This window comes from Periplaneta americana, chromosome 16, assembly GCF_040183065.1.
Source record: "Periplaneta americana isolate PAMFEO1 chromosome 16, P.americana_PAMFEO1_priV1, whole genome shotgun sequence".
Classification (NCBI taxonomy): domain Eukaryota; kingdom Metazoa; phylum Arthropoda; class Insecta; order Blattodea; family Blattidae; genus Periplaneta; species Periplaneta americana.
The window spans coordinates 113,288,637-113,311,331 of record NC_091132.1 but is presented as its reverse complement, the minus strand read 5'-3'; the positions used below and the strand labels follow the sequence as shown (position 1 = coordinate 113,311,331).

Here is a 22,695-nt window from a genome sequence, read left to right as displayed (position 1 = left end):
CTCACTACTGTGTGTGAATGCTATATGAGTATAGAATTCCACTCGCAAGGAAGAAGTACAAAAAAAAACACCATCAGATATAGCAATATCACTAACTTCTCTAGCCATCTGGTGAGGAAAAGGTTAATGAAACAATGAAAACGTATATATTCGGGATATAATCCTTAGCAGCGTAAATGGGACTCAAACGAGTTAACTCGGGTTAATAAATTTTGACACAAGTTAGCAACCCGAGTTAACTCAATCAGGGAAATGGTTAACAATAGAAACATATTTACAATAGTAATCGATGTCTTCCAGCTATGTGCTCCAACCCGGTAAAATTTCTTTGAATGCCTTGCAACGAGATGGTGATTTCAGGAACACTTTTTCATGTTCGAAATACATCCACATTAGAGTAATGAACAAACTGTATGAAGCCCATGTGCCAGATATGTTACGTCAATCATTTTTTGTTAAAAATCTTTGTCCCTGCGTCTGTAAAAGCAGCAAAATATTCTCACGTTTTGCACGATTTGAAAATAGGATATTCATGGAATTTTCAAAACACTGGGCAATGGTGGAATGATTTGCTCTTTCTACCTCTTCAACATTCATTAAAAATATGTCTCCAAAATACTCAGTCACATTCACAATATTACAACCATAAGCGTCTGCCATTTCATCGATAGAAACATAAAGATTGTTGACCTTTATTTTTTGTCGGATTTCTCCAATGGCAACTTTGTAAATATTTCCTACACAAAATTTCCTGAGAGCTGATTCTTCAGATATTTCTCTATCGCAGTACTTTCCCATGATCTCCCATACTTGTGAACTGTTTATTTTCTACAAAGGAACACCATCTGCTGCAATGAATACCAGTACTTGACACAAATCTTTAGAAAATTCCGAAAGCTTATTGCCAGAAGATGCACAAACATTAGACAATAATGGTACAGGGTGCTCGTATTGCCCGACCAGGTCGTTGTCAATCTCTAAATTAATGTTACGAATTCTTACTAAAAATTACTAAAATTAATTTTTGTACCGGTATCTTCTTTTCCAGAATATAGACGACACAAAAAAATATTTAAAAATTATGACGAAAACATAAAAAAATAGTGAAAAATATTGTGAAAATATACCCATCAGTTGAGAAACATCGAAAATATGATGCTGTGGGGAAAACATGTAAAAATATGCATTAATATGCCACATTAAATAACTATTTTCAGACTCGCAAAGTAATAATTCGTGCACATATTGCAACGAGAATGGAATGAAACCAACTGAAAATGTATGATTTTGCATTAACTTCCTGGCCATAATCGCTACCATAAATATCATCACTTCTTAGCCATGGTCTCACCTTTTATATGCATATTTTTTCCTTTCTATTTTAAGTGTTTTCCTTTTCTCCCCTCCCTTCCTATCTGTTTTTTGTGTTTACATTTATTCTTTCTCTGTTTGTTATTCCCTATGTATTCATTTTTAGCCAATTATTTTCTTTTTTCTGTCTCTTTTATTTTCACTTTCGTGCCGAAAAAAATAAAATTCAAGATTTTCACGAAACAAACGTTTTAAACATTTTTCACACTAAGAAAGTGATTTTGGACATACCCTTCTGTCTGTTTGTGCATGACAAATTACTCCTCAACTATTGAAAAGATTTTGTTTAGCAGGCTATCAGTCAATTTAGAATTATAATTATTTATTCTGCTTGTCTATGCGGATGACGTGATTGTTAGGAGAAAATCCACAAACGATTAGGGAAAACAGGGGAATTTTACTGGAAGCATGTAAAGAGATAGGTTTGGAAGTAAATCCCGAAAAGACAAAGTATTTGATTATGTATCGTGACGAGAATATTGTACGAAATGAAACTATAAAAATTGGAAATTTATCTTTTGAAGAGGTGGAGAAGTTCAAATATCTTGGAGCAACAGTAACAAATATAAATGATACTTGGGAGGAAATTAAACACAGAATAAATATGGGAAATGCCTGTTATTATTCTGTTGAGAAACTTTTATCATCCAGTCTGCTGTCAAAAAATCTGAAAGTTAGAATTTATAAAACAGTTATATACCGGTTGTTCTTTATTGTTGTGAAATTGGACTCTCACTTTGAGAGAGGAAAATAGGGTAAGGGTGTTTGAGAATAAGGTGCTTAGGAAAATATTTGGGGCTAAGAGGGGTGAGGTTACAGGAGAATAGAGAAAGTTACACAACACAGAACTGCACGCATTGTATTCTTCACCTGACATAATTAGGAACATTAAATCCAGACGTTTGAGATGGGCTGGGCATGTAGCACGTATGGGCGAATCCAGAAATGTATATAGAGTGTTAGTTGGGAGGCCGGAGGGAAAAAGACCTTTAGGCAGGCCGAGACGTAGATAGGAAGATAATATTAAAATGGATTTGAGGGAGGTGGTTTATGATGATAGAGACTGGATTAATCTTGCTCAGGATAGGGACCAATGGCGGGCTTATGTGAGGGCGGCAATGAACCTCCGGGTTCCTTAAAAGCCAGTAAGTAAGTAAGTAAATTATTATTTATAGAGGTGAAGTTAAGGTCAATATATCTTCTCTTCCCTTCACCATAAATCAACCTGGTGTAGGATGGTAATTCGTACAACATAATAAAATTATAACATTAGATGAGATTAGTTATATGATTCATGCCAAAGATGTTAGCAATAATATAACATATTTTACAACTTGAAAATATAGATACTAGTAATGCAGAATATACAGTAACACAGAAAAATAATATACAGAGACCTAACGAAACAATATTCCAAATAAGAATAAATCTTAACCTAAATCTTTAAGGGACAAAAGAAAACACTAAATTAATATGAAACACTAGCTTACACACAAACGTAAATGTAATAAAGATGCCTAACTCCTATCTAATAACAACTTTCTAAACTTATTTTGAAATTATGTTAGGATTCGACAGTCTCTGAATTAGCGCGGGAGAGAATTCCAAAGCCGGGGGAGTGAAGCACTAAATGATGAAGAATATGCAGAGGTTCTGTGTTGGGGGATTAGAAGTAGACCTAAATAACTTGCTGAGATTGACAGTCTTTGGGAGCTTGATGCAAGATACTGAGGAGTAGAGGAATGACGCACATCAAATCTGGAAATTTTATTAAAAAATTAATATGTCGTTATATAAAATCAACAACGTAGGCCTACAATAGAACCATTTGTTCCAAATGGAAGTCAACATTATTGTCGTTTGGATTTCTTTGTGTTGTTTCGAATAAACTATCAAATGAAACGGCATTGTTCGTATTTTATGAAAAATTGGTTTATAGCAGAAAATATCATACATATTATTGATGATCTAGGCTTTCAGGTATATTATTTATATTTTTGTTGCAATTTCGGCCTAATTTGTTGCAATCCTTTGCATAGAAAACTACTCAAGCAGGGAAGAGGCTCTTTTTCCTAAAAGACTAGCGGCCAACAGTACTATTGTGCGAGGGTGAATTCCCATAGAATTAGTTTTAAAGCTCAGCTTGAGGTTATTTGAAAAGAAAAGAATATGCTTAGAACTCCATTGTGAACTAGTAATATCTTTTAACAAGCACATAACCTCTATATACCGATTGCAAATAAAAAGTATTAGAAGGAAACAATAATCAGCAATTAGGAACAGGATTCTTTATCCATAAAAGAATACAATCAGCAGTAAAAAATGTCGAATTTATCAGTGACAGTTTATTTAGTACTCAAGGGTAGATGGTGCTATATTGTAGTTATAAATGCTCACGCCCCTACAGAAAAGAACAACGACCATATAAAGGATAGCTTGTATGAGGAATTGGAACACACTTTTGATCAGTTATCTAGGTTATTTTATTTAAATAATTAATTTCATATCTTATGCTAATAAAATATCGAAAGAATTACCAACAAGTAATAAGAAAAGTCATTAAAAAATATAAACATAGAACCAATAAAGAAAAAATTCTCTTAAAACAATAAAAATAAAGTGCCTGATATTACATGATAATTTTATTGGGAGATTTCAATGCTAAAGTCGGACGGGAGGATATTTTTAAACCGATTATGGGAAAAGAGAGTCTACACGTAACTAGTAATGACAATGGAGTTAGATTAGTCAACTTTGCCACATAAAAAATGTAATTGTCAAAAGTATAACATTCCCCCATAAGGATCAACATAAATAGACTTGGATTTCTCCAGATAGATCGACACACAACCAGATAGATCACATCTTGATAGATAAACAAAACATTCGAACCTTCAGAGGGGCAGACTGTAATTCTGACCATAATTTTGTAATTGGAGTACTAAGAGAAAGACTGTCACTAGCCACGCGAGTAGAGCAAGAAGTTAATATTAGAAGATTCAATATCCGAAATGCAAGGACGAGGAAACTAAGCTACATTATCAGGTCGAAATTTCAAATAAGTTTGCCGCTTTAGCAAGTACCAACAATGTTGAGGAAGAGTTGGATATTAATAACGTGTGGGAAAATATTCGAGATAATATCAAAATTGCAGCTGAGCAGAGCATAGATTATTATGAAAGTAAGAAAAAAACCGTGGTTTGATGAAGATTGTTGCATGGTAGTAGAAAGAAGGGAACAATCAAAATTTAAATTCTAACTGGATCCAGTTGAGGCGAATGGAGATAATTATTTCAATGAAAGACGGGAAGCAAATCGTACGCTTAGGATAAAAAGAGAGATTACTTGAAGGAAAAACTGAATGAGGTAGAAACAAATAGTAAAAATAAAAACATTAGAGATATATATAAGGGCATAAAGGAATTTAAGAATGGATATCAGAGCAAAGGTAAACGTGATCAAGGATGAGAATGGTGACTTGCTTGCAGACTCTCATTCAATCCTGAACAGATGGAAAAACTACTTTGGGCAACTACTAAATGTACATAGGCCAAATAGAAATGATCGGGACTAAATTCAAATACAAATTGCTGAGCCGTTTATAAAAAGATATAAAGGATTTGGAAGAACTAAAACAAGGCATTGCACATTACGAAATGGACGGAAACAAAGAAAAGTGGCAATGAAGTAGAGAAGTTAGGTCCTTATTTGAAAGGACTGAGAGAGAAAGACTGGAGGATGAAGATAAAATGTCACTGAAGTGAAAACGATCTGCAACCTGTTAAATTAAATGTCTTTTTCATGATAGTTAAGAAATTAAACGGTATCGGTAATATAATTGACGACAGGATAAGAAAATTTCCTTTTTGCAAAATGTGTAGAAATTATGATCAATAAGTACGTGTACCTTCGTGAAGTCGATTCTTCTCTGTTTTTCATTAATGGTAAATGGTAATAATTTCCACCTCATTTTCAACATCACATATTTTTTATGATTAATTTTCCTTCTTTTCATTTCACCTCACTTCCTTTCTTTACCTCTGTAGTTGAATTGGGGCAAATTGCAATATAGGGAACGTAGAAGCTCCGCCCACGACCCCTTCCACTTTTCCCCTACTACAGACATGTCAGAAATCAGACTCTAAATGTGCAGTTATGTGCGCGGATCGCCGGTCTGTGCAGACTGCATCAATCAAGCGTTGCTCTTACCCGTTCTTAGCTGGAGGGGTGTACAATAATCTATTCTGCGCTTCTAGGGTTGGATTAAATAGACATTTGGACATTATAAACACACTTAGCAGAAGGAAAAAAACACGGTTATTATCAGTGTCTATACTTGACAATTGTAATACAAGAAACTTTGGGCTTAATCAGTTGTACTTCACAGAGTAGTGTTTTGTAAAGCATAATTTATTAATATGATTTTTATACAGTATTTGAAGAAAAAAAAAATGCAGTAATTTCGAAACAACAAGAAACGAACAAATATTTCATTTTTCGTAGTAGGTACTAATTATTTTAAAGTAATAGACCCTACTCTTTCATTGTTCGTCAAGCATTATTATTTACTGTGACCATTGGTGCACAAATGTTGAAGAAAATATTATACTCCCAATTAATTACATGCAGTAGGACACTGAAAATCATTTCTTTGCTATTTCTCAATATAAATTAATATTAATATTAATGTTAATAAATATAAATTAAGCTTAGAATTTAAATTCACATATAGTTTATTTGAAAACGTTGAGAACAAGTATCGAAAAGTTGGGAGCGTTACTTAAAGAAATTAAATGTGTAGTTCACAAGCTCTGAAGTGACGATATTCTCTTTATGTAAGATTTAAAGATTTATTAATAGCCTATTAGTATATTGAATTAATATTGTGACGCGAGATGGAAAATTTGCCATTATATATTTTTCCAGAAAATTTTTCCGCCTTGCAAATAGTTGCTTTCTTCTCTCCTTACAACCTCAAAAGCCTCGCATGTATTCCTCACTATATTCTCATCACTTACCAGCTTATGAAATGAAAGTCGTAAGTCGTCTAACCTTTGACGGCTGTGTTAGTACAGACTCTAAAACAACACCATTGTCAAGTACGTTTTGCCGTGAGTGTAGTGATTAAGAAAAAAGCGCTGGCAATATCATATTTTGAGAACTTTACTAATATGATCTAAATTGTCACCTCACAACACTATTACCTCGACATAGGCTGATGAAAGCCTTTCATTTTAAAATAATTATTACTGTTGGCTGAGGAAAACATTATAACAATTACGTTATATGATTCGTAATTACTCTTCTCGTTATCTGTGAACTCCTCACTTTATTTATCATAACTCATTCACAGACACAGCCAAATCGGCACTCGTACTGAAACTGTGTTACTGAAACAAAAGCTGCTGCAGGTATATTGTATGGCCCTGTCGCGCTCCCCTCCAATGCGATTCACTCCCTCCAGGTAGGGGAATAGAAAGTGCACATCGCACAGAGACAGATGCACAATGTGCGCGACTGCACAATGTGCAGGGTTTTGACATGCCTGCCCTACTAGCTCATCAGACACTCTGCGTGATAGGCGAGTGTTGTGTCGAATACACATTTCATGTGGGTGGGGATAACTTCCCCTACTGGCGTTCGCTATAGCCTATTGCGATTTATCCTTGAATGGATGCGTTGAACATAAAAGTCAGTTATAAAGCAGGTGACCATCAATGGCCTCATGTTATTTCAGTGGCGGACGTGCCGTGCGGGAGACAGTGGCGTCGTGAGGGGCGCATCGTGGGTGGCGAATCTGCGAATCCGGGAGAGTTTCCTTGGCTGGTGTCGATCACGCGGAGAGGAGGACACTTCTGCGGAGGCACGTTGATCAACAAGAGATGGGTGGTGACGGCGGCACACTGTATGTGCAGGTAGGTACACAGTTATATCTGTTTTGCCATCTGCACCAAATTTGTGTCCACTACATACTTTTCTCCTTAATGGATGGAATTTGTTCACAACTAGGACCACTTTTTTAAGTCAGAACAGTTCCGCGGACCACCTTACTCTTGTTCCCTTCGAAAGCAAATTTATCATTTTTGTAGCATAATTTAATACCAGTATATTTATATTTTAAAACAAAATTAATTAATCAATTCAATTCATTTAATTTTATATTAGCATTAACTAATTAAATTAATGTTAATAGAAAAATTCATTTTCGTTTTTTAATAAATGAAGGCTATTAGAGTTTGTATAATATTTAACTTATTAATTAAACAAAATAATTAATGTTGGTACTTGGTACTCACATTAATGAGATGGATAAATCTGCCGATTCTTGCACAGTTGTTCTATATTTGGACGTATGCTGGTAAGCTTAAGTCGGAGATCGCACATACATCGAGTCGATTTCGGTACTTTGTTTTTATTAGAGTTAGTGATGAAAACCCTTTCTCACACAGATACGTAAAAGCAAACTGAATTATAATCTGTAAAGCACCATTGTACAGTTCACTATATTCTCTTTTCACTTGTGATAAGGTCCAGAAATTAACATACATTCCGCATGTAATTTCATTTTACGTCCGTTGTCATTCGAGAGTTCAATTAACTGTTCTCTTTCACTCAACGAAAGTTTGTTATTTTCAATATCCCAATGAAAGGGGTCACAAACCCATGAAAATCCGTCATATTTACTTGGAAAATAAGTTTCAAATTATGCCCTTAGAGTTTCGAAATGCGAACATATGAGTGTGCATAATTATTTTCCAATAACGAAATCATTTTCAACCAAAAAAGACTCTAGGGTGGAAATAGTGAAAAAATCCTCTGTTTTATGGAAGTGACCCGCAAACAAAGTTTCCTCTGGAACACTATTTTCTTATGCGCATTGTGAACAGTCAAGTAATTGCCTTATAGAGAGAGATTTAGTTCGTTTAGTTTTGAGAATACATCTCGAAGATATGCCAATGTACTTAGCCACATGTCATCAGCTGATGTGCAGGGAAAAGATGACGAGAAACACCACGTTCATAGTGCTTTAAATTCCTCTTTTGTTGCTGAGATTAGAGTGTGAAGTCGGTAGACAGGTAGGGTAATAAATTTAATAAAATATCAGTACTGGGAGAAAAAGTGTAAAGTGATTGTCATGTGTCATTTCGGGCCCTAATAAGGTTGGTTTTATTGGTATTTTGCAGCCTTTTAGAGATGCAATTAAGCTTTTTACCAAGGAGCAAGAATAAATTAAAAATAATAAATAAACCAAACATTTCCCTAACCATAAATACTATTTATAGAATAAATCTACATTCAAAGATTCTAAATCCATTGGACTCTGAGATTTTCAGCTATAGTGTGATACGCAATTCGCTTGAATTTTATTTTTTCTTCTACCCTTTCTGAAGGACCACAAGAGCAGTCCTCGAGGTCTACAGGTGGTCCGCGGACCATAGTTTGAGAAACGCTGGTAGAAAAAATGGTATTTTGTTCGCAAACAGAGCTTAAGTTACTCAGACCGTAGCTTCTGAAACGACACCATTTGTTTCAAATAAAATGACTTTTGAATTTTTTATACTAGATAGATGGGCGTGCTTCCTAAAGAAACTGGCTCTTGAGTGTTGGTTATAATAGGACTGGCACTTTCCGTACCCCAACATAGGATTACAGTTAAGCACTTTCAGATTATAGCTGCTGTGCCGCAGTTGTCTTGTAAACAGAGCGTGTATGCTATCTACAAATGCAGTAGAGCCCCGATTACACTGGACAACAAAATGTATTTTTTTTTACGGTGTACATTTTACTGCGGCAATAAATTACCGTGAATTGCAGGATCACAAGTAGAGGACATGGGTAATTTTTTAAGAACAAAAAAGTATCCGTTTACTTTCCTTTGTTTATTTTTATTTGTTAAAGGAATTTGAGAAATAAAATAATCATATAATTTTCCATTTTTGTATATTTATAATTTTTTTTCAATTTATTGGCTTAAATATACATTTAAAATAGTTTAGAACAGCGTTTCTCAAACTATGGTCCGCGGGCCACCTATGGTCCTCGAGGTCTGCCCTTGTGGTCCTTAAAAAAAGAGAGAAGAAAAAATAAAATTCAAACGAATAGCGTATCACTCTGTAGCTGAAAATCTCAGAATTTGGAAGTAACACATGGCAACCGCCTTCAGTACTGACATTTTATGAAATTTATTACCCTATCCATCTACTGACTTCCCACTCTACTCTCAACAACATAAGAGGGATTTAAAGCACTATGAACGTGGTGTTTCTCGCCATCTTTTCCCTGCACATCTGGCGCCGCCCTTGTAACCCAGCCAGGAACCATCCAAATTCATAACAGAGGACCAAAACCTTTTCATGTATTTATGACTTTCTTAATAGTTTTGCCGACACCCAGTCTGCACATTGAAATGGTCACGTACAATGTGTCGTACACCAATAATACAACTCTGAGGTCACAATTTGAAACTTATTTTCAAAGTAAATGTGACGAATTTTCATGGGTTCGTGATCACTTTCATTGCGATATTGAAACTAACAAACTTTCATTGAGTGAAAGAGAACAATTAATTGAACTCTCAAATGAGATCGGACTTAAAAAGAAATTCCAAGCGGAAGGTATGGTTAATTTCTGGACCGCATCACAAGTGAAAAGAGAATATAGTGAACTGTACAATGGTGTTTTACATATTATAATTCAATTTGCTTTTACGTATCTGTGTGAGAAAAGGTTTTCATCACTAACTCCAATAAAAAAAAAGTAGGCTACCGAAATCGACTCGATGTATGTGATGAATTCTGAGTTAAGCTTACCAGCATACGTCAAAATATAGAACAACTGTGCAAAAATCGGCAGGCTCATCCATCTCAGTAATGCGTGTACCAACATTTATCTTTTTTTTTTAGTTAATAAGTTAAAGATTATCTAAACTCTAATAGCCTTGATTTATTAAAGAAACTAAAATGAATTTTCTTCTATTAACATTAGCTTAATTAGTTAATACTAATATAAAATTAATTTAATTAAATTAATTTTAATTAATTAACTCTGTTTTAAAATATAACTATATTGATAATATGCTACAAAATTTATAAATTTGCTTTCAAAGGGAACAAGAGTAAGGTGGTCCGCGGAACTGATCTGACTTAAAAAAAGTGGTCCCCACTTCAAAAAAGTTTGAGAAACGCTAATTTAGAAGATAAAAAGTCGCCCTTTTCCGTCTTCTCTCAGAAATTGTTTTAAAGAAATAAAATAATTACCAGTCATGTATTTCTGCAACTCCACATGTCCAAGCAAGTTCTTGTATGTCAAATACCACTACATCTTATTATTTTGCTTTAATTAAAAAAAACAGTCATTTCAAAATACCAAACGCTTTTGAATATAGTTCTTTGTGTCTTCTGAAAAATTTATTCAAATGGACATGTGGGATGTCTTCAATTCACGAGTCAGTTATAGACTTAGGCGAAGGCTCTTGAAGAACTGTAAGCATCATTAGGTTGAAAATTAGTATATCTAGGAGTAATATTGTTTTTTTAAGAGTTGCTTAAAATGGCCTTGAATTATGTCGGCGAATCAGCTTTTCTGCACCGACTACAAATATTATTCATCCCAAAGGTAGGGTAAAGTTGCCTAATTCCGTGATACCTCTAATTCCGTGATAAATTTTTTCTGTGAATTTAACGGGATTGGGTATCTTGCTAGGAAGTTCACCGATGTCTCAAAAGTAGGCGAAAGATGTACTCTTTCGAGAAAGATGTCTGGCGCTATGATCGAACGACAAACTTTGACTGACATTAAATTTTAAAGAAAGTATTACGGGATTAGGCAACTTTATCCTAAGTATATTCTTGAATTGACTGAATGACTTAAGTCCTTCAAAATTCTCTGGAACACCTCCCAGGAATTCTACGCGTGATTCCATTCAGTTTAGTAAACTGGAATAGAATACATGAAGTAGGCCTAATGTCGTTTTCCATAGCGATTATCATGCTGACCGTTGGATTAGACGTTAACGGTTTCGAACCCGGTTGAAAGATCTTGGATTTTAAAGTATGGTAAAACCCTTAGCTTAGCTTCCTCCGGAAGGAAAGAAAAGTTGCGACTTTCATGTCGTAGGTTTACTTCAGGAAAATTTTGTCGCTCATTTTTCGCCCACGTTGAAATTCAACGTAGGTGAATAATCCGTGCTGTCGAAAGTATCTTTAAGTAAAGCATTACAGCTGTGAAAATAGGCATTTAAAATTTATTTCAATGTTCAAATATACTATTGGTTTATAATGAAGTTCTGTGAAGATTCCTAACATCTAAGATCTTGCTTCACAACAAATGTTTTCCTACTAGCAACGTAAATCTTCTTTACAGTAAGGGGCAAGGGGCTGTTTGCTTTTCCCTGCAATCTCTGGACTCAGACAATTTGTATCGAAAATTATCGACAGTAATCTCAATAGAGGTTTGGATTTATCTGTAGTAATGTCACGAGAGGTCTGAGATTTATCTGGGAAATCTCAGACCTCGAGTGGCATTTATTAGGACTATTTCGTGAATAAAATAAAAATGTAAATAATATATCCCTAAAATTCGATCACAAAATGTTAATAATTGTTTATTAACGAATACTTAACCTATTCAGACATTGTGAAGTTGAAATACTCGTAGATGAATATCGATTACTGCAATAAAGAAATTCGACGTTATTATTCAGTAATGCCAATTGCGAAAAGCGAAATACGGGTTTAACAATGTTAATTACATGTACTGCACTTTTCTCTTATTATTATAACATAAATACATTTTCATTATCTGCTGAAATCATAATTTAATTTAACAGTGACAGTGGGGACAGCTATATACCAATGCTTATGTATTCACAGCGAGACATGTTGCTACACAGTGAAGCCAACTCTGTATAGATAGGCCTAATTAAAACACGAGTTTTATTACCCCATACGGAAGGCAGTTTGATGAAAAGATCTTATTATTACTATGCAAGGTCATTGGGTTTGATATGCGATGATGTTACATAAATTTGAACATCTGACATTCTATTAAATGTTTCATTTCATTCACAAGATACAATTTTATAGACTACTTATTGGTTATGTTACCTGTGGGAGCAAGACCAATGTCAGCTGTGTCTTATTTCGACCGTTACAATCAGTGCTACACGAAAGCATTTTTTATAGCTCGACAAACGCATTCTCGCTAACGAACTAAAGCTGCATCTACACCGCAGGCAGTGTGATCTACACAGTTCAATATTCCAATCGCGTATGCGTGCAATCTGGGAAGAATATTGAAAGAATCAAGTTTAAAAGGTACATTCAATTAAGATGCATGAAGATTTTGTGTCTACATTGTGCGCTGTTTTGAACGTCATCTTCATTGCGTAAATATATTAATTAATATTAAATATCAATCTTGAATTCATTGCTTTAAAGTTGAAAGAAAAGTTTAACCGTGTAGTTGCATCTTAATGTATTCATGATCATCAATTTACGGGGAGACAGTTGGCGACAACGACTAAACAAAAGAACGACCATGCGATAAATTGATAGCGATAAATGTAGCTGGAAAAATTATCGCAAAGTGTGACTGTGATTGGTTGGAATTCAAAATTTCATTACACTTCATTGGTCGAACATAGAATGACGTCATATAAACGAAATAGTCTAGAGCAAATCAAAACTCGAGTGGGATTTAATTGACTGTTACACAATTAGAAGAAAACATACATACATACATACATACATACATACATACATACATACATACATACATACATACATACATACATACGAGCTATTTCATCTCAAATCGACCGAAATATAGAGAAAATTGACCTTACAATTTCTAAATACAATACAAACTTTTCTGTACTTACAGAACTGTGATACAGTGCTTTGTACAAAGTTTGAGGCATCAGAACTTCATAGTGTTTAAATTAAAAATATTTAAATTGATCGTGTTTTCATAAAATTAGAAACTTTAAACTGTTGTAGCTCCGAAACCCTTTCACCCAATGATCAAAATCATGTTTTTTTTAATGCTGAGAAATTAATGTTTATATTGACATATAAACAGAATTTCTTACTTTTTATGGAAATGGAGAAATTTAGATTTTTCCTCATTAAGACGCCTTTGGCCAAGGAAAAAATATTTAAAAAATATATAGTTAGATTCTGCATTGAAAGTACAAATAAACACATTTTTTTACTGGTGGTATGTTGATAAAAAAGTATTGAAAATATCAAATAAAGAAAATAAATAGTACGCGCGAGAACTAATCAGCTGACTGTGAGACGGGAGCTAGCCGAGACAAGCAAGGCCAGGAGACAAACATGTGATGTGTCGTCTAGCAGCGCATGGCTGTGCTAGCTTTATCACAGGTTTTCATAAACACAGGAGTAAAATGACGCCCAACGCTCGCTTATCTTCAGCTCTCGGCCAGTGCGTGTGGTATAAGCTCCGTTCAAGTCTAGGCGTGTGAAAATAATTTATTTAATACCCCCGAAATTTATTGCCGAGCGACTAAGGAAACAATGCCGAATCCCTCTTAATAATGCAAGGTTTTTTCTCAATATTTTTTTACATTTTTACAAATGGCCAAAAAGCCTAAAACCAAGTAAAATCAGATTATCTGTCTCTCTGTATACAATAAAAATAAGGATTACTTCTTAACATAACCTACCAAATGTCAGCTTCAAAGTGAGCTCCCGTTCAATATTCTGCAGTAAATGGTTCTAGAATTATGAGTGCTGAAAGAGGTTTGTTTTTATAAAATACGCTAAATTTATCGCTCAATAATACGAAAACAGTTTGACTTTCGATAGTATATTTTTGAAAATGCACTCCCCTCAGCACCGTGTATAAGTAGGGAAAAAATTAGAGTATATAAAAAATGCAAGGTTTTTTACTGATCGATTTCATGTGGAATAGCCCATACATACATACATACATACATACATACATACATACATACATACATACATACATACATACATACATACATACATACATACATACACACCTCACATGGAGAGTTCTCGTACAGAAGTCGGACGAAAAAACGAGGATCTCAAATGAATATTTTCTCCTTGGGGACATTGGAATGCTAATCACCGATAAAAATACTGTCCGTAATAATTGGCAGTGTTGGCCGACTTGTAATGTCGCGCACCTGAGTTCAAAGTAACCAATTTCTTATTCCCAGGCTGTACCAAACGCACGTGAAGAGTTCGCGCGCTGCAGTAATACGCCAGATCCCGTTACATTCACGACGAAGTAATACATTTTGCATGAAGTGTTTGTATGCCTCCTCATCTCCCGCAGAGTCTGTCGAATCTAGAGTAGTAATGGTACCTGTCCTGTTCTTGCAGCGGGCTCATAGAGCTGCCGGTAGAGCACGTGCGCGTCACTGTGGGCGAGCACGACCTAGCCAAGAGGGAGACACCGCTGGCGCAGGAGGTGCGGGTGCGCAGACTGGTGCTGCACCCTGACTACCGCTGCGAGCGCTACGACCACGACATCGCTCTGCTGGAGCTAGACGACGCCGTGGACTGGTCCGAGTCCGTGTGGCCGGCGTGCCTGCCCAAAGGTAGGCCTGAGTCAGCAGCATCTTCCTTGTCATTATGAATTTGTTTCTTATTTTGTTTTTCTTCTTCTTTTTTAATTCTTTCTTTCTCTTCCTTTCGTACTTCCTTTATTTTCTTGCCTTTCCATTTTTCCGTTCTTTCTTTTCTTTTTATTTCTTCCGGCGTTGTTTCTCGTTTTCCTTCTACGTCCCTACTATTCCATTAAATTTTTCCTTCCTTTTTAGATACATAATTTTTCCTCATTTCTTTCTTTCCACTTCCTCTAGTTATTATGTCTTTTATCTATCCTTTCTTCCTTCTTCTCTTACAGTTTTGTTATCTTACATTCTTCTTTACTTCAGGTGGTGAGTTCCAAAACTTCATAGGTACTATCGCCGCGCTCTCATGGTTAACATGTCGGCATCATACAGTACAATAACGTGCGGTATGCTTTTAAAACATAATTTTGCCGACCGATTGTTGCTCTGTAGGTTTCACTCTAAGCGTCACGTTGTCACGTCTACTTCCTCGATAAGAATAAGCACTAGTTTGTTATATTGTTAAATGGCTATTATTATTATTATTTCATATACGAGTACGTTGACATTCTTAACTCTTAATAATAACTCTTTAATAATACTGACAATTAATATTTGAGGAGAAAAATTCTCTCCGGCGTTGGGGATCGAACCCGGGTCCTTGGTTCTACGTACCATGCGCTCTGACCACTGAGCTACGCCGAATTCAATCCACAGCACCGGACCGAACCTTCCTCCCTGAATGTTTCCCTTTTGGCCTGACTCCAAGTTAGGCATATATGTTGACGTAAATGTCCAGTGTCAACTGCCATTATATTAGAAGCGCACTCAGTTGAGTGACTTGTTTGGCCGAGATTCCTCAGTTAAGTGCACAGTAATCTATACAGAATTATGTACTGCTAGCTATGAGAATATTAAAGATATTTTTATTAATTTGTCCTACAGAATAATATCTGTAATATTGACAATTAATATTTGAGGACAAATTAATAAAAATAACTTTAATATTCTTTAATAATAATTTTTAATCACATACCTTAATGTTCGTCCTCAGCACAAGACATTGCAACCTCGGTTTTAGTCCACGTGGATTAGACAAGTAGGTGTCATTTAATAATGGAAGCAGCTTATTGGTTGCAATATTGAAATTGAGGCGAGTGATTGGAGCGGCGCCATAAGAAATTGGAAACAATAATTCTATTAAATTTTCAAAGACCTACCTAATGTTATGCCCGAGGCCGCTCAAAGACCTGCCGAATGTTAACCATGAGAGCGCGGCGATAATACACCTGACATCATTTTTCGGGAAGTAAGAAAATGTTTTTTTTTTTACAAACTGCAATTGTTGAATTGTTTACTACCAAAATGAAAAAAAAAATAGTAAGAGCAAGTTGAGAAAAAGAAATTAATGATTTTCTCATATTCTACAACGTAGTAAAGTCGGCCTGGTTGGCGCAGTTGATATAGCGTTGGCCTTCTATGTCCGAGGTTGCGGGTTCGATCCCGGGTCAGGTCGATGGCATTTAAGTGTGCTTAAATGCGACAGGCTCATGTCAGTACATTTACTGACATGTAAAAGAACTCCTGCGGGACAAAATTCCGGCACATCGGCGACGCTGATATAACCTCGGCAGTTGCGAGCGTCGTTAAATAAAACATAACATTTTAACATAACATTTTTTAACGTAATAAAGCACTGAAATATGCATATATCAAGTTTTGATGCAAAATACCGAATGTATCAAGTTTTGATACGAAATATTTAGCAAATATGAAGTTTTGTTGCAAGATAAATAACAGAAAATGAAGTCAGTCATAAGTAATGAGTAATGACTAAAACTAAATTATAGTTTTATTACTTAATCTAAACTTGAAATGATATTTTTTTTTCTTGCAATTAGTAATAATTAGACTTCGTTGAATTGCCACACGCACCATGCGATCAGGTTGCCGATGTACGGTAGTATAGAGGAGGTGAGCGACCGCTCGGTCTCGTAGTATAAGCAGTTCATGTTAAGAGTTGTGACCGGTCCAAATAGATGGAGCAGCTACAGCTAATGTATACCTATGTAAGCACATGTTTTTGCATTGCTGTGGTTGGAATAGTCAAAGCTTAACATTTGTTCAGTGCAGACAAGAATTCAATCAAACATACTACAATGACAGTGTTGCTGTTCCAAACAATTGCCCCTGGAATACCCTTTCCCCTGTAGCCAGTCTTGAACCGTTGGAAAACGTGGTTGGATGCTGTTAATTATTATACAGAATATTACGGCAAAATAATGGCGGTAATTGATGCATTGGATAGCACAGACAATTCCGCTGTTGCAGCTGTAGAATCATTGCCTTCTGAACAGCTATTGTAAGATATTCTGTTCATTGATTCTAACTTTAAAATCGTGTCCAAAGCATCACCCTGTTAGAATCGATAAATAATTATATATAATAATAAATTTTCAGTCAAATACACTTTTCAATTTGTATTTGACTGAAAATTTATTATTATATATAATTATTAATTGTATTCACACTTTTCTGAACCAACATGTCTTTCAATATCTGTTAGAATCGTCTAAACTACAACTCTCAGAAGCCCTTAATATAGTGTATAAAGTATCACAAACCGTTATCCAAAATAAAAATTCACTAATGTCAGGTCACGACAAGACGTCTGACGTTGGTGTACTAAAAAGTAGTGACTTTCCGTTCTTCAAATATGCACCTATTACATCATGTGATGTTGAACGTACATTTTCCCAATATAAAAACTGTTTGAGTGACCATCGGAGGAGGTTCACTTTGCAGTCGCTCAAAATGTACGTAACTCTTCACTGCAATGCACATATTCAAGGATGATGTGAGTATATTACATTAAATTTTAAGAGTTAATATATCTCAGTATAAAATAATTGTGTATTTACATGTTTAGACATTTCCTACTTCAATGATCATTCATTATATTTCTTGAATGCAGGATACAGGTTTTATTGTAACCGCAGTATACTGCTCAGCGTTACTTGCACGTCCCCTTCTCATACAGTCTATACCGCGTGCACAGTAAACCTTACGATTCTCGTGGCAATTCCACGAAGTCTAGTAATAATGAAGGGCTGACATTCTTTAACTTTTTAAATTATGTGTTCATGAAAATATGTGTTTGTAACTTCTGTAATCATATCACACCCACAAGTCAAGATCATCTTGATCTCTATATTCATCAAGATCACCTTCTCTAACACTTTATTCAATAATGTCAATTTCACAATCAATGATGTCCTTGTACGACGTGATAGCCATATTTTCACGCCACTTTTCACAGAAGTATTTTTTTTAGGAGTGCATCAATATCTTTGGTTTTGCCACTAGAAAGCAATGTTGTCAATTCAGACCTCAAGAAAAAATGTAAATTCACTTTAAAATTACTTGAAGAATACAAAATAAGTTGTTGTTTGCTTCAAAACCCCATGTTGATATTGTATAGTTTCTGTGCTGGCATCAGTATGGAGTATGAATACCGTATGTGAAGTTTTATAACGAACCGAGCATTTGGGTCAACTAGAAAGATAAATAAGAATGTATGAAGTTTTCATTCAAAATGGCCATTCTTCATACATGGAATTTTGAGACAAAATGACTGAATGTCTTATAAAGGTTTGGAACAAAATCCATATTTTAAATTTAAACAAAGCTTCTAAATAATCATATTTGAGGCATAAACTTGGTGTAATATGATGCAGGGGCAACATCTGAATTGATTGAAATAGATATCTATTTTGTACTTATCAAGTTTTGGAACTCACCGCTTCACTTATTTATTTTCGTTTTGTTTTACGTACTTCCTTTATGACTAGGGACCGGATTTTTATGTGAAATCAAGTTGTGAAATATGTACATATTTATCTAAGAAACATAAGCTGAACATATACCAAAATATGTAAAATCATGAAAATATTTAATATCAATATCTGGCAGGTATAGGATAGGTAAGACACTCCAGTTGTGATTTCATAGAGCATCCGACCTTTTTACTGTACACTTGACACATTACTATTTTTCCATCTGTAGTGAAAGCTTCGTCCATCGCAATCCATGATTGTATTTTTTTCGTTAGGGTTGAAGATACAGGGGCCATTTTAGTTAGTTAAAAGCAGTAGATAAATTCAATTGCACTTTATAGGTACTGTAAGTACTAAAACTAGAGAACTGAGTGAATTGAATGACACAACAGTACTGCAAGCACTGTTTCGCTTTACTGGATTAGGAGAAAATAAGAGGAGATGTAGGACATATGCATTTTAGCTACTCCCTGTAAGAAACAAAGTACCTACTAAAACCTCAAACTATAGACATTTACAAACTGTTGTTTGAAAAATGACATTCCTGTCTCAATCAGAAGAGTAGGATTATTCCAGCCGAGAACCATACTTTCTAATTGCTCGGAAAATCCCATTTCCGTATAGGTCTACTAAATTTAAAGAGGTCAAGCAATAACCTGAAAAGCTATTTATTTTAATATTTCAACATCTTTCCAATTTGTTCCTTTACTCCAGCTTCTTTTCAAAAGTCGGCTACTTTATTGTGGCTCATGTCACACTTGAAACGGATTTTCCATGGAAGGATTAGGAAGAGGGTGAGTAACGTTGCAAATTGCATGGGAACGGCTTGTTAAGACGTGTGAAGAACAATTATAGTTCGAGACAAATCATGCCGTCCTCGTCCCACTCCACCGCATAAAGGCAACGCTACTTTCTGAGTGATTTTTACAATACAAGGTAGTTGTATGAGAAAGGTTGCCTTTTGTGCACTCATCTTTACAGTGGGCAGTATGGGGTGAGTGCCTCTAATACTTCCTGGAACTAAGGACGTTATGTTTTGTCCAAAAATATATATTTTATTGGATAGGTAAGAATGCTTTTTAAATCTGTATATTTCAAATTGTAAACTCCCCGAGCAGAAGTTTTTTTCCCCCCTTTTAGAGAAGTTAAAAATGAATAAACCCCCTAAATATGTAGATTTATGCAATAATAAGCCATAATATGTAATGTGGGGTAAATATGTAAAAATATGTAGTATCAAATTTTAATATATTAATGGTAATTACAAGATTCGCAAAGATTTGTTATTTATATACGGTTAGGTTGAGAGGAATATAATATGTAATTACATAAAAATCCGTTCCCTATTTATCACATTCACTTTTCTCTTACTTTTCTGGTTCTTTTTTTTTTTCATTTTTCTTTCATTTTCCTCTCTCATTTCTTGTCTTTCTTTTTCAAAAAAAGTAAATTACTGATTTCAACTTGAACTTCGTAACAGAATGATGAACGTTTTCCTCGTAGGTTTACTTGCCAATCTCGATCTAATGGTTTCGTTTGCCCTTGATCTTGACATTCCACTTATGGTGTACGTACTCATTGTTACGTCATCATCAAAGGAAAACACCTTATTAACATAGCCCTCTTGGTTATGCGAGGACTCCTGCAGCTTTAGCCTTTAAACATTTTGACGTAAACGAGTTCTCGGATGTCTCATTAAATTATTTATATTGCTATTCATTTGCAAATCAGAAGATAAGATTTTCATGAAATGGTCTTTGAGATCGGTAATGATGAATTAACAGCTGGCAGGGCTAACGAAGTTGCATTATTTTTAGAAGCATAGCCATTATTCACTAAGTGGACTTAAGATAATAAAGGATAGGAAATTAGCATTGATGGGCGGTTTTCCATTTGGATAAGGTTGATAAATTGCGTTTTCCAAGAAATTTTACTTCAAAATACAAGATACGATATCAGTTTCAACATATTATCTGTTAAAGTTAAAAGATTTATAATCTTTCCAGCTGAGTTCTGTCACGTAGTCCTAACTTTGCTATTGAAACTTCTACACAAGACTGCTAGTTGAACTGTTACGACGTATTTCTTGTAAAAGTGTTTTCACATAGAAATTAACCGATTTAATCCATAGTCAGCGTTTCTCAAACTATGGTCCGAGGACCACAGCCACCTGTGGTCTTCGAGGTCTGCCCTTGTGGTCCTTCAAAAAAGACAGAAGAAAAAATAAAATTCAAACGAATAGCGTATCACTCTATAGCTGAAAATCTCAGAATTTGGAAGTGACACATGGCAATCGCCTTCAGTACTGACATTCTATGAAATTTATTACCCTATCCGTCTACTGACTTCCCACTCTACTCTCAACAACATAGGAGGGATTTAAAGCACTATGAACGTGGTGTTTCTCGCCATCTTTTCCCTGCACATCTGGCGCCGCCCTTGTAACCCAGCAAGGAACCATCCAAATTCATAACAGAGGACCGAACCTTTTCATGTATTTATGACTTTCTTAATAGTTTTGCCGACACCAGTCTGCACATTGAAATGGTCACGTACAATATGTCGTACACCAATAATACAACTCTGAGGTCACAATTTTAAACTTATTTTCAAAGTAAATGTGACGAATTTTCATGGGTCCGTGATCACTTTCATTGCGATATTGAAACTAACAAACTTTCTTTGAGTGAAAGAGAACAGTTAATTGAACTCTCAAATGAGATCAGACTTAAAATGAAATTCCAAGTGGAAGGTATGATTAATTTCTGGACCTCATCACAAGTGAAAAGAGAATATAGTGAACTGTACAATAGTGCTTTAGAGATTATAGTTCTGTTTGTTTCTACGTATCTGTGTGAGAAAAGGTTTTCATCAATAACTCCAATAAAAACAAAGTAGGCTACCGAAATCGACTCGATGTATGTAATGAATTCTGACTTGAGCTTACCAGCATACGTCCAAATATAGAACTGTGCAAGAATCAGCAGGCTCATCCATCTCAGTAATGTGTGTACCAACATTTATTTATTTATTTATTTTTAGTTAATAAGTTAAAGATTATCCAAACTCTAATAGCCTTCAATTATTAAAGAAAAAAAAATTAATTTTCTTCTATTAACATTAGCTTAATTAGTTAATACTGATATAAAATTAATTTAATTTAATTAATTTTAATTAATTAATTCTGTTTTAAAATATAAGTATATTGATAATAAAAGATGCTACAAAATTTATAAATTTGCTTTCAAAGGGAACAAGAGTAAGGTGGTCCGCGGAACTGATCTGACTTAAAAAAGTGGTCCCCACTTCAAAAAAGTTTGAGAAACGCTGACATAGATGATTACAAAATTAATTACCTACACAAATTTCAAACATATGTAACATGTTGAAAATAGAAAATATAGCAAATTGAACTTTGTCCTACGGCTTCTCAAAATTCAAACAGTGTGATAAAAAAAAAGAAAAGCTGAAAATGCTAGATATCCTTGAAGAAATGAGATTAGCGATATTATAAGAATATGAGACGATTTCAAAACACCATAGATTACAGAAAAAAAATTCACAAACATATTAAGAAAGAACAGCCCAACACGTCATGCAATGTAAGCCCCTTGGACACATACACAAACTTCTGTGTTATAGTTGTCCTGGAGGTGATGGACTACAATTTTATGAATAATTTCTAGATGTTCGGAAAGGTTTTCGGATAATCTAGAAAAGTATAACAATGACAACAATGGTTACTAGAGGACAGATTTTTGCATACTTTATAACATATTTCTTTGAAGTGAGTTACATATCACCACAAAATAAACATGTTTCAGGTTATTTCGAACAAAACAGTGAATTTTATAATTAATATAAATGTGTACTTCGGTA

The 22,695-nt window shown here is 34.8% G+C and overlaps 1 protein-coding gene across 3 annotated transcripts in view; it reads left to right on the top strand.

The window, feature by feature from the left end:
- LOC138691095 (trypsin-1) overlaps positions 1-22,695 on the top strand; it is a 149,946-nt gene that overhangs the window by 100,542 nt on the left and 26,709 nt on the right. For all 3 annotated transcript variants that reach the window (XM_069812804.1, XM_069812803.1, XM_069812801.1), the window contains exons 2-3: positions 7,109-7,286; positions 14,748-14,965. In XM_069812804.1, coding sequence (XP_069668905.1) covers positions 7,109-7,286; positions 14,748-14,965 — 396 coding nt within the window. The remainder of the gene's footprint in view (positions 1-7,108; positions 7,287-14,747; positions 14,966-22,695) is intronic.